The sequence below is a fragment of the Oncorhynchus mykiss genome, chromosome 24 (assembly GCF_013265735.2).
Source record: "Oncorhynchus mykiss isolate Arlee chromosome 24, USDA_OmykA_1.1, whole genome shotgun sequence".
Taxonomy (NCBI): domain Eukaryota; kingdom Metazoa; phylum Chordata; class Actinopteri; order Salmoniformes; family Salmonidae; genus Oncorhynchus; species Oncorhynchus mykiss.
In genome coordinates, this window is record NC_048588.1 from 28,790,716 (window position 1) to 28,804,604 (window position 13,889).

The following is a 13,889-nucleotide window of genomic DNA, read 5'->3' on the forward strand; positions in this document are numbered from 1 at the left end:
TTGCTTCAGGACTTGGATATTTTCTGTCTACCAGGGAGCAAATATGTTGTGACAAATGTTTTTGGTTTTTAGGCGTGCGACAGCATCTAGGGTATAACGCAAGGTTAAATTAAGATTATCAGGTTAACTGATTTTTGTACTCCGAGGTCCTTGGGTAGGTGGAGGGAGTCTGGAAGGGCAACTAGGAGCCTTTGGGTTTTCAGAGAATTTATAGCACGACTTTTGATGATCCTTGGTTGGGGTCTGAGCAGATTATTTGTTGCGATTGCAAACGTAATAAAATGGTGGTCCGATAGTCCAGGATTTTGAGGAAAAACATTTAGCACCACAATATTTATTCCATGGGACAAAACTAGATCCAGGGTATGACTGTGGCAATACGTACTTCCAGAGACATGTTGGTCAAACCCCACTGAATCGATGATGGCTCCGAAAGCCTTTTGGAGTGGGTCTGTTAACTTTTCCATGTGAATAAATGTGAGTATCTGCCATGACTACATGGTCCGATAGGAATTCAGGGAACTTGGTGAGGAACTCTGTATACGGCCCGGGAGGCCTGTTAACAGTAGCTTTAAAAAGGATAAGTAGACTGCATAGATTTCATGACTAGAAGCTCAAAGATGAATATGCATGCATTTTTGGGGGGGCTAAATTGAAATTTGCTGTCAAATGCTGTCAAGTGAGGGATCTAACATTAAGTTACCCTATTTTGAGATATAACAATCTCTTTCAATAATGACAGGAATGGAGGTCTTTATTCCAGTAAGATTGCTAAGGTGAACACCGCCATGTTTTGTTTTGCTCAACCTAGATTGAGGCACAGACACGGTCTCAATGGGGATAGCTGTGCTGACTACACTGACTGTGCTAGTGGCAGACTCTACTAAGCTGGTAGGCTGGCTATCTCATTGTGGCGCTAGAGGAGTTAGAGCCCTGTCTATGTTCATAGATAAGATGAGAGCACCCCTCCAGCTAGGATGGAGTCCGTCACTCCTCAGCAGGCCAAGCTTGGTCCTGTTTGTGGGTGAGTCCCAGAAAGCGGGCCAATTATCTACATATTTATCTTTTGGGAGGGGCAGAAAACCGTTTTCAACCAGCAATTGAGTTGTGAGACTGCTGTAGAGCTCATCACTCCCCCTAACTGGGAGGGGACCAGAGACAATTACTCGATGCCGACACATCTTTCTAGCTGATTTACACTCTGAGGCTTTGTTGCACTTGGTGACCTCTGACTGTTTCATCCTAACATCATTGTTGCCGACGTGGATAACACTATCCCTATACTCTCTACCCTCGTTTTAGCCCTAGCCTGCACCATCTTCAGATTAGCATTTACGTCGGTAGCCCTGCCCCCTGGTAAACAGTGTGATCGCTGTATGATTTGTTTTAAGTCTAATACTGCGGGTAATGGAGTTGCCAATGACTGGGGTTTTCAATTTGACAGAGCTAATGGTGGGATGCTTTGGCGGCTCAGACACCACGATGGGTGGAGGAGAGACCTGAGGAAGCTCGGCCTCCGACTCATTGCTTAATGTGCAGAACCGGTTGAAAGTTTCTGTCGGCTGAATGAGTGTCACCGGTTGAGCATGCCGACAGCATTTCTTTCCAGAAGTGTTGAAAATTGCCCGGCTTGTGAGGACTGTGCGGGGGGATTTATACTACTATCTGTACTTACTGGTGGCACAGACGCTGTTTCATACTTTCCTACACTTAAATTGCCTTTGCCTAACGATTGCATCTGAAGCTGTGCTTGCCACATGGCTTATAAGGTGATAGTTCTCCTGTATATTATGAGTATAGCGACTGCAATTAGATGGCATAGTGTTAATGTTACTACTTACAGTGGCTTGCAAAAGTATTCACCCCCTTGGCATTTTTCCTATTTTGTTGCCTTACAACCTGGAATTTGGGGGTTGTATCATTTGATTTACACAACATGCCTACCACTTTGAAAATGCAAAATATTTTTTATTGTGAAATAAAAACAGAACTTGAGCGTGCAATTACAGCTGCAAGTCTCTGGGGGTATGTCTCTATAAGCTTGGCACATCTAGCCACTGGGATTTTTGCCCATTCTTCAAGGCAAAACTGCTCCAGCTCCTTCAAGTCGGATGGGTTCCGCTGGTGTACTGCAATCTTTTAGTCATACCCCAGATTCTCAATTGGATTGAGGTCTGGGCTTTGACTAGGACATTCCAAGACATTTTAATTGTTCTCCTTAAACCACTCGAGTGTTGCTTTAGCAGCATGCTTAGGGTCATTGTCCTGCTGGAAGGTGAACCTCCGTCCCAGTCTTAAATCTCTGGAAGACTGAAACAGATTTCCCTCAAGAATTTCCCTGTATTTAGCACCATCCATCATTCCTTCAATTTTGACCAGTTTCCCAGTCCCCTGATGAAAAACATCCCCACAGCATGATGCTGCCACCCATGCTTCACTGTGGTGTTCTCTGGGTGATGCGAGGTGTTTGGCTGTGCGAGACATAGCGTTTTCCTTGATGGTCAAAAAGCTACATTTTAGTCTCATCTTACCAGAGTACCTTCTTCCATATGTTTGGGGAGTCTCCCACATGCCTTTAGGCGAACATCAAACGTGTTTGCTTATTTTTTTTCTTTTAAGCAATTGCTTTTTTTCTGGCCACTCTTCCGTAAAGCCCAGCTCTGTGGAGTGTACGGCTTAAAGTGGTCCTATGGAAAGATACTCCAACCTCCACTGTGGAGATTTGCATCTCCTTCAGGGTTATCTTTGGTCTCTTTGTTGCCTCTGATTACTGCCCTCCTTGCCTCGTCCATGAGTTTTGGTGGGCGGCCCTCTCTTGGCAGGTTTGTTGTGGTGCCATATTCTTTCTATTTTTTAAAATAATTGATTTAATGGTGCTCCGTGGGATGTTCAAAGTTTGATATTTATTTTAACCCAACCCGGATCTGTACTTCTCCACAACTTTATCCCTGACCTGTTTGGAGAGCTCCTTGGTCTTCATAGTGCCGCTTGCTTGGTGGTACAACAAAATAGGAAAAACAGCAAGGGGGTGAATAAGTTGAGCGAGGAAAAAAAGACATTGGTAAATGTATTAAAAGTAAAAACTGAGTTTGGCATGTAGCAACAAACAGCACAGAGACGAGTCCAGAAGTTGACCACTGACTGACATCAATCAGTTGTCACATTTACAATACTACACACCCTCAGCTGTCATCAATCAGTAGTCACATTTACAATACTACACACCCTCAGCTGTCATCAATCAGTAGTCACATTTACAATACTACACACCCTCAGCTGTCATCAATCAGTAGACACATTTACAATGCTACACACCCTCAGCTGTCATCACATTTACAATACTACACACCCTCAGCTGTCATCACATTTACAAAACTACACACCCTCAGCTGTCATCACATTTACAAAACTACACACCCTCAGCTGTCATCACATTTACAATACTACACACCCTCAGCTGTCATCACATTTACAATACTACACACCCTCAGCTGTCATCACATTTACAATACTACACACCCTCAGCTGTCATCACATTTACAATACTACACACCCTCAGCTGTCATCACATTTACAAAACTACACACCCTCAGCTGTCATCACATTTACAATACTACACACCCTCAGCTGTCATCACATTTACAATACTACACACCCTCAGCTGCCATCACATTTACAATACTACACACCCTCAGCTGTCATCAATCAGTAGTCATCATATACAGACAACAGTATACAGACACGGAGTATACAAAACATTAAGAACCCCTGCTTTTTCCATGACAAACTAACCAGGTGAAAGCTATGATCCCTTATTGATGTCACTTGTTAAATCCACTTCAGTCAGTGTAGATGAAGGGGATGAGAAGGTGTTTAAAGCCTGGAGACAATTGAGACTTGAATTGTGGATGTGTGCCATTGAGAGTGAATGAGCAAGACAAAATATTTAAATGCCTTTGAACGGAGTATGGTGGTAGGTGCCAGGAGCACCGGTTTGTGTCAAGGACTGCAATGCTACTGGGGTTTTCACGTTCAACAGTTTCCCCAGGTGTATCAAGAATGGTTCACCACCCAAAGGACATCCAGACAACTTGACACAATTGTGGGAAGCATTGGAGTCAACATGGGCAGCATCGCTGTGGAACGCATTCGAAATCTTGTAGAGTCCATGCCCCGACAAATTGAGGCTTTTCTGAGGGCTGAGGTGGGGGGGGGTGCAACTCAACATTAGGTGTTCCTAGTGTTTGGTATACTCAGTAGGCTACAGGCTAGTAAACAAACTCTCTCACATACAGATATTCTCTCCTCTTTTATCTCGTCTGTTGGCTGGCCCCTAATGGGACCGGGTCATGTGACAGTTGGCTGGCCCCTAATGGGACCGGGTCATGTGACAGTTGGCTGGCCCCTAATGGGACCGGGTCATGTGACAGTTGGCTGGCTCCTAATAGCACCTGGTCATATGACTGAGCCAGACTGGCAGAGTGACGGCACTAAATGGGTCACCACCACCATCAGTCACAGTTCCATCCTCACCGAGACACTGAAGCCCCTAACACACTCATATATGCACGTGCGCACATAAACACACACACACATGCGCCTGACCAAAGGGCCTCTCCACTGATTGAAAACATGGAAAAAGAGGACATTTGAGGATGCAGACTCTGTATTGCTCGCTTGCCCTCCCTCCCTCTCTCTCTCTCTCAAACACACCCCTCACTATCAACTTCACTACAAACTACTGTGTGTTCTATCTGAAATAAGTGTGTGTAGATTCGGTGGCATTTACTCAATAAATCACTGGTAGTTATACATATGGAGTGTGCGACTTTGTTTTTATGGATTCGGTGGTATGTCAACAAATGAGCTCAGATCACCACCACGCTAGGGCCACCACCACGCTAGGGCCACCACCACGCTAGGGCCACCACCACGCTAGGGCCACCACCATGCTAGGGTCATAGCCCACTGCACACTACATGGCCCAAACCTTTACCGTCTGTGTTCTGTCCAGGTGGATGGTGGCAGGAAGTCAGTGTGTTATTTAGGAGTCCACATTAGTCACAGGAAGTGGACCTTTTTATTGTCTAGAGTCTTGTTAACTCCATTGGTTGGTTGCCCTGGTTTTCAGTTGACTGAACAAACCCTTATTTTACTACTTGTAAACATGATATTTACTTGGACATTACATTGTGAAACAGCACTCATACACTTGAAGCTACAAGGTGCTATAGTTACCATTTTATTTAAGGCAATTACCTGAAAGTACCCATAGTCACCATAGTCCTAATGTATTGGCTGTAATGACAGTGTGAAATCATTTGAATAATTATTACCGCTCTATTTGGAACTTGACCACTCTGGGTGGTGTCACCATGGTGATGTGTAGTATGTGGTTGACATGGCATTGTGAGTGGGTGAAGGCTGTGCCCTCATGACCAGGTTTGGCGCCAGGCTGCAAGGCAGGTTGGGTAGGGGTGTGTGTGTTTCTCTGTCTGAATGCTCTGTAAGCCTTCGGTGTCTGTAAACCTTGCTGGGATTGTGTGTTAAACCTTGTCACACACTGCAGGATAATCTATATCCCTTTACCCCCCCCCCCCCCCCCCCCCCCCCCTTCCCCGTCTTTCTCTCTGTTATTTTACTGTCCCCCCCTTGTCCTCTCACCTCACTATCATGAGATTTCACTTCTATATAGAACATTTGAAGTACACCACACCATGTCTCTGTGTGTTAATGAGGATAATGTCCTCTCCCTCCAGGACACAGCCAGTCTGAAGGTGTGGCCCAGCACCAGTCCCAGTGAGCTGATGGAACAGGCGTTGAGGAAATGGCTGACGACCCACGGCCCCGAGGAGGAGGGACGCCAGGCCGAGCAGTACGTTCTGAGGGTCAGCGATAAGCTGGAGTTCCTCTGTGGAGACCACCCCCTGATACAGTACAAGGTGACCCTTCACTCTTAGGCTCAACCTAATGATGCCCTATGACCCCTTCACCTTTAACCCCCAAACCCTCTGTAGAGTGCTTTCTTACATCAAACTGCTCCTTTTCTCATTCTCTTACCCTCTACATGTGCTGTGCTGACCTCAACTCTCCTCTGACAGTGACCTTGTTTATCTCAACCATTCCTTAATCATTAATGTCATAAGTAGTATACAGTCTTCGACCGTAACGGTAAATGTTCCAAGGTCAGAGCGTGTAGGGAGTGGGTTTAGGAATGTCTCGTTGACCATAAATGAGACGCAGTGATCCAGAAACAGTCATCTGACTGCTGTCCTAATAACGCCTCATTAATAACACTGTCTTCCTGGAACACATTACTGTTACTCACAGACCTGGTATGTGTGCATGACTGAATCCATCTGTGTATGAGTGTGTGTCCGTGTTTCCGTGTGTGATGAAGACGACTGTGACCATTACACCCTGCAGAAAAGGGTCCTATTTGTGAGTCCTATTTGTGACCCAGTGTTTAGATCCAGGAATCATGTATGTACATTAGATATGGGTTACCTTCCATCTGTGTGTCTGATTTCCTCTCTTTGACCTCTCATCCCTCCTCAGTTTGTGTATTCTCCCTCTTCTGTCATCTCTCCAGAACATTTAGACTTGTCTGTCTGTCTCTGTCTGTCTGCCCACCATTCACATTTGTAAGGGACGGCAGGTAGCCTAGTGGTTAAGAGCGTAACCGAAAGGTCGCTGGTTAGAATTTAAATTTCATTACGTGAAAAATCTGTCTGTGCCCTTGAGCACAAGGCACTCAACCCTAATTGCGCCTGTAAGTCGCTCTAGATAAGAGCATCTGCTACATTACAAAAAAAAAACATTTAAAAGAAATTCAGTTTGGATGTGTGTACACCAAAGACTGCATACAGAATAGTACTTTCTGTGTGTTAACACGTCTTCTCCTTTCTGTCCCAGTACATCAAAGCCTGTCTCCAGGCTAAGGAGTGTCCCCACCTGACCCTGGTCCAGGTCAGCACAGTCCAGGCCATGTTCGAGAAGGAGATCTCGGCCATCGGAGCTGTGGTCAACCGCAAGAGCTCCAACCCCCCCTTACCCCTGCCCCCCAAGAGGAGGGGGCCCTCGGTCAGTCAAACTGTGTGTGTGTGTGTGTGTAGTAGGTGCATGTTTGTGAGCATTTTCTCCAGACTTTGCTAGCCGCTCTTAGCAGGTGCACTCTGACGTCATTCTGACGTTCCGTCTGGTTCTAAAGGCCAGGTGCAGTTTAATTGCTCATTAGAGCTTAATTGCCATGGTACCATGACGACTGTTCCACAGTGACAGGTGACATTGGACAGTAAATTACACATCTGTCAGTCAATGCTTCAAATGTCAATCGTTACAACTAAATGTCAACATCAACAAGACTATCTGATCTGAAAAGAAGAGAGACTGTGGTCAGACAGTGATGTCTTGTGGTAGTTGGGCCATTGACAGAAGGAGAAGTGAGTAGGACTTGAAGCACAACAGGCCTGTATACCCAGCAGCTCTCCAGGATGGTAAGAGCTTTGTTCGAGGTTGTGAGGAGAGGTTGAGAGTAGAGGTCGACCGCTTATGATTTTTCAATACCGATACCGATTATTGGAGGACCAAAAAAGCCGATACCGATTAATCTGCCATTTTTTTTTTTTTTTTGTAATAATGACAATTACAACAATACTGAATGAACACTTATTTTAACTTAATATAATACATCAATAAAATCTATTTAGCCTCAAGTAAATAATGAAACATGTTCAATTTGGTTTAAATAATGCAAAAACAAAGTGTTAGAGAAGAAAGTAAAAGTGCAATATGTGCTATGTAAGAAAGCTAACGTTTCAGTTCCTTGCTCAGAATATGAGAACATATGAAAGCTGGTGGTTCCTTTTAACATGAGTCTTCAATATTCCCAGGTAAGAAGTTTTAGGTTGTAGTTATTATAGGAATTATAGGACTATTTCTCTCTATACCATTTGTATATATACCATTTCATATACCTTTGACTATTGGATGTTCTTATAGGCACTTTAGTATTGCCAGTGTAACAGTATAGCTTCCGTCCCTCACCTCGCTCCTCCCTGGGCTCGAACCAGCAACACAACGACAACAGCCATCATCGAAGCAGCGTTACCCATGCAGAGCAAGGGGAATAACTACTAGAAGGCTCAGAGCGAGTGACGTTTGAAACACTATTACCGCGCGCTAACTAGCTAGCCATTTCACTTCGGTTACACCAGCCTCATCTCGGGAGTTGATAGGCTTGAAGTCATAAACAGCACAATGCTTGATGCACAACGAGGAGCTGCTGGCAAAATGCACAAAAGTGCTGTTTGAATGAATGTTTACGCGCCTGCTTCTGCCTACCACCGCTCAGTCAGATACTTAGATACTTGTATGCTTGTATGCTCAGTCAGATTATATGCAACACAGGACACGCTAGATAATATCTAGTAATATCATCAACCATGTGTAGTTAACTAGTGATTATGATAGTTTTTTATAATATAAGTTTAATGCTAGCTAGCAACTTACCTTGGCTTACTGCATTCGCGTAACAGGCAGTCTCCTTGTGGAGTGCAACAAGAGAGAGGCAGGTCGTTATTGCGTTGGACTAGTTAACTGTAAGGTTGCAAGATTAGATCCCCCGAGCTGACAAGGTAAAAATCTGTCGTCCTGCCCCTGAACAAGGCAGTTAACCCACTGTTCCTAGGCCATCATTGAAAATAAGAATGTGTTCTTAACTGACTTGCCTAGTTAAATAAAGGTATAACAAAAAAGAGAAAATCTGCAAATCGGCCCCCAAAAATACCGATTTCCGATTTGTTAAGAAAACTAGAAATCGGCCCTAATTCATCGGACCATTCCGATTAATCGGTCGACCTCTAGTTGAGAGGATAGACTGTTCTTGTGGTGGTGTACTCTAGTCAGACGTTACAAAAATATACATGTACTCTTCTGTCGCATAAGCACTCACCTAAATACACACACTGATACACAGTACATGCGCTTAGATTCAAAAACACTCTTGTTCACAAACACACTTACAAAAATAATACTTTTGTTTACACACACATATATACAGTGCCTTGCGAAAGTATTCGGCCCCCTTGAACTTTGCGACCTTTTGCCACATTTCAGGCTTCAAACATAAAGATATAAAACTGTATTTTTTGTGAAGAATCAACAACAAGTAGGACACAATCATGAAGTGGAACAACATTTATTGGATATTTCAAACTTTTTTAACAAATCAAAAACTGAAAAATTGGGCGTGCAAAATTATTCAGCCCCTTTACTTTCAGTGCAGCAAACTCTCTCCAGAAGTTCAGTGAGGATCTCTGAATGATCCAATGTTGACCTAAATGACTAATGATGATAAATACAATCCACCTGTGTGTAATCAAGTCTCTGTATAAATGCACCTGCACTGTGATAGTCTCCGTTAAAAGCGCAGAGAGCATCATGAAGAACAAGGAACACACCAGGCAGGTCCGAGATACTGTTGTGAAGAAGTTTAAAGCCGGATTTGGATACAAAAAGATTTCCCAAGCTTTAAACATCCCAAGGAGCACTGTGCAAGCGATAATATTGAAATGGAAGGGGTATCAGACCACTGCAAATCTAAACTTTCAGCTCATACAATGAGAAGACTGATCAGAGATGCAGCCAAGAGGCCCATGATCACTCTAGATGAACTGCAGAGATCTACAGCTGAGGTGGGAGACTCTGTCCATAGGACAACAATCAGTCGTATATTGCACAAATCTGGCCTTTATGGAAGAGTGGCAAGAAGAAAGCTATTTCTTAAAGATATCCATAAAAAGTGTCGTTTAAAGTTTGCCACAAGCCACCTGGGAGACACACCAAACATGTGGAAGAAGGTGCTCTGGTCAGATGAAACCAAAATTGAACTTTTTGGCAACAATGCAAAACGTTATGTTTGGCGTAAAAGCAACACCCTGAACACACCACCCCACTGTCAAACATGGTGGTGGCAGCATCATGGTTTGGGCCTGCTTTTCTTCAGCAGGGACAGGGAAGATGGTTAAAATTGATGGGAAGATGGGATGGAGCCAAATACCACCCCACTGTCAAACATGGTGGTGGCAGCATCATGGTTTGGGCCTGCTTTTCTTCAGCAGGGACAGGGAAGAAAACCTGATGGAGTCTGCAAAAGACCTGAGACTGGGACGGAGATTTGTCTTCCAACAAGACAATGATCCAAAACATAAAGCAAAATCTACAATGGAATGGTTCAAAAATAAACATATCCAGGTGTTAGAATGGCCAAGTCAAAGTCCAGACCTGAATCCAATCGAGAATCTGTGGAAACAACTGAAAACTGCTGTTCACAAATGTTCTCCATCCAACCTCACTGAGTTCGAGCTGTTTTGCAAGGAGGAATGGGAAAAAAATTCAGTCTCTCGATGTGCAAAACTGATAGAGACATACCCCAAGCGACTTACAGCTGTAATCGCAGCAAAAGGTGGCGCTACAAAGTATTAACTTAAGGGGGCTGAATAATTTTGCACGCCCAATTTTTCAGTTTTTGATTTGTTAAAAAAGTTTGAAATATCCAATAAATGTCGTTCCACTTCATGATTGTGTCCCACTTGTTGTTGATTCTTCACAAAAAAATACAGTTTTATGTCTTTATGTTTGAAGCCTGAAATGTGGCAAAAGGTCGCAAAGTTCAAGGGGGCCGAATACTTTCGCAAGGCACTGTATACACACACATACACATCCAACACAGGAAGTCAAGTCTGCTGTTTATTCATGTTTGTGGTCTGTAGTTGAGGGCCAGTCATGTGCTAGTGTTTTTCCTGCTGTGCTGACCTTGGCAAGTCTACTCTGCTTGACAACAGTGTGACTCACCCTTCAGTGTATGTGTGTTGAATATTCCTACAGTAAAGTAAACTGTTTTCCTTGCTTACTCATGAAAATATTTATCTCCTCTTCCCTCTGTTTCTCTCCTTCTCTCTCTCCTCTTCCCGTGGTTTCTCTCCTTCTCTCACTCCTCTTCCCTCTGTTACTCTTATCCCTTTCCTCTGTTACTCTGCTTCTCTCTCTAGCAAGTGAATACGTGTGTATGGGAGGTGTCTACCCATTTTAAGATCGTCCTAATCAAAGGCAGCAAGGTGAACGCTGAGGAGACGGCCAAGGTAACCACTGATGATGATTACTTGATAGTAAACCTGGAATTGATGTTGCATTTTTACTGTTTGCTCTGGGATGTACAGTTAAAATCGGAAGTTTACATACACCTTAGCCAAATACATTTAAACTCAGTTTTTCACAATTCCTGACATTTAATCCTAGCAAAAGTCCCCTGTTTTAGGTCCGTTAGGATCACCACTTTATTTTAAGAATGTGAAATGTCAGAATAATAGTAGAGAGAGATTTATTTCAGCTTTTATTTATTTCATCACATTTCCAGTGGGTCCGAAGTTTACATGCACTCAATTAGCATTTGATAGCATTGCCTTTAAATTGTTTAATTTGGGTCAAACATTTCGGGTAGCCTTCCATAAGCTTCCCACAATAAGTTGGGTGAATTTTGGCCCATTCCTCCTGACAGAGCTGGTGTAACTGAGTCAGGTTTGTAGGCCTCCTTGCTCACATACACTTGTTCAGTTCTGCCCACAAATGTTCTATAGGATGGAGGTCAGGGGTTTGTGATGGAAACTCCAATACCTTGACTTTGTTGTCCTTCAGCCATTTTGCCACAACTTTGGAAGTATGCTTGGGGTCATTGTCCATTTGGAAGACCCACTTGCGACCAAGCTTTAACTTCCTGACTGAAGTTTTGAGATGTTGCTTCAATATATCCACATAATTTTCCATCCTCATGACGCCATCTATTTTGTGAAGTGCACCAGTCCCTCCTGCAGCAAAGCACCCTCACAACATGATGCTGCCACCCCCGTGCTTCACAGTTGGGATGGTGTTCTTCGGCTTGCAAGACTCCCCCTTTTTCCTCCAAACATAACAATGGTCATTTGTATGATTTTGTACAAAAGTACGATCTTTGTCCCCATGTGCAGTTGCAACCCGTAGTCTGGCTTTTTTATGGCGGTTTTGGAGCAGTGGCTTCTTCCTTGCTGAGCCGCCTTTCAGGTTCTGTCGATATAGAACTTGTTTTACTGTGGATATAGATACTTTTGTACCTGTTTCCTCCAGCATCTTTACAAAGTCCTTTGCTGTTGTTCTGGGATTGATTTGCACTTTTCGCACCAAAGTACATTCATCTCTAGGAGACAGAACGTGTCTCCTTCCTGAGCGGTATGACGACTGCGTGGTCCCATGGTGTTTATACTTTCGTACTCTTGTTTGTACAGATGAACGTGTTACCTTTGGAAATTGCTCCCAAGGATGAACCAGACTTGTGGAGGTCTACAATCTTTTTTCAGAGGTCTTGGCTGATTTCTTTTGATTTTCCCATGATGTCAAGCAAAGAGGCACTGAGTTTGAAGGTAGACCTTGAAATACATCCACAGGTACACCTCCATTGACAAATGATGTCAATGGCCTATCAGAAGCTTCTAAAGCCATGACATCATTTTCTGGAATTTTCCAAGCTGTTTAAAGGCATAGTCAACTTAGTGTATGTAAACTTCTGACCCACTGGAATTGTGATACAGTGAATTATATGTGAAATAATCTGTGAACAATTGTTGGAAAAATGACTTGTCATGCACAAAGTAGATGTCCTAACTGACTTACCAAAACTATAGTTTGTTAACAATAATTTTGTGGAGTGGTTGAAAAACAAGTTTTAATGACTCCAACCTAAGTGTATGTAAACTTCCAACTTCAACTGTATTTATAACCCATGGACAGTAGATCCCTGTTAGCGCTCACTATGATGCTATGCTATGTTATGGTGAAGTAAACCCCTCTATCTCTTCAGATCCAGGTACGTGCAGGCTTGTTCCATGGCACAGAGCTGCTGTGTAAGCCAGCGGTGAGCAGCGAGAGCAGCGGACGCTCTGAACACGTGTGGAACCGCACGCTAGAGTTCGACATTACCGTGAGCGACCTGCCGCGCATGGCCCGCCTCTGCTTCGCCGTCTACGCCGTCATGGACAAGGTCAAGAAGCAGAAGTCCACCAAGAACGCCCACATCAACAAGTACCAGACCATCCGCAAGTCTGGCAAAGTGGTATGACCCACACACACACACACAGCACAGGCATGCGCGCACACATACAGATATTCATCTGTCCCCTCTCTCTCTTCTGTCTCTCTCTGCAGCACTACCCTGTAGCCTGGGTGAACACCATGGTGTTTGACTATAAAGGACAGCTGAAGACTGGAGATATCATCCTTCACAGCTGGTCTTCCTTTCCTGGTGAGCGCACACACACACCTCCATGCACTTTACAAACACTTTAATTAAAACACGCTCACACCTACACATACACACACTTCTGAAACTCACCTACATACTTATACACTAAATGTTAGTGGCATGTTTGAGTGATTTTTCTGTGTCCCCCAGATGAACTTGAAGAGATGCTGAACCCCATAGGAACCATCCAGACCAACCCTTACACTGAGAACACTACAGCACTCCACATCCACCTCCCTGACTACAACCCTCACACCATCCTATTCCCCCCCTTCGACAAGGTGAGGACACGCACACCCTGACGTATTCAAACATGGTTATCATTGTGAAGTATTTTGACCACTGACATGGATGTGTGTGTGGTCTTCCTCTGCAGATTCTGGAGAAAGCTGCAGAGATCGCCGGGTCAAGCGACTGCTTGCCCATGGTACTGTCGTGAGTTCCAACAACTCAAACACTTACACACACAAGTGCTCCCTTTACTCCAGAGCAGCAGGCGCCAGGCATGTTGCAAGCATTTCTAGGACAGAAAGCAGACACCAAATGTGTTAGAGGGGAG

At 44.0% G+C, this 13,889-nt stretch overlaps 1 protein-coding gene across 2 annotated transcripts in view; it reads left to right on the forward strand.

Annotated features, from left to right (window-relative positions):
• The window catches only part of LOC110503149 (phosphatidylinositol 4,5-bisphosphate 3-kinase catalytic subunit beta isoform), an 89,764-nt gene that overhangs the window by 64,731 nt on the left and 11,144 nt on the right, over positions 1 to 13,889 (forward strand). For both annotated transcript variants that reach the window (XM_036961154.1, XM_036961155.1), the window contains 7 exons: positions 5,760 to 5,942; positions 6,916 to 7,083; positions 11,052 to 11,141; positions 12,890 to 13,141; positions 13,234 to 13,330; positions 13,481 to 13,611; positions 13,707 to 13,757. In XM_036961154.1, coding sequence (XP_036817049.1) covers positions 5,760 to 5,942; positions 6,916 to 7,083; positions 11,052 to 11,141; positions 12,890 to 13,141; positions 13,234 to 13,330; positions 13,481 to 13,611; positions 13,707 to 13,757 — 972 coding nt within the window. The remainder of the gene's footprint in view (positions 1 to 5,759; positions 5,943 to 6,915; positions 7,084 to 11,051; positions 11,142 to 12,889; positions 13,142 to 13,233; positions 13,331 to 13,480; positions 13,612 to 13,706; positions 13,758 to 13,889) is intronic.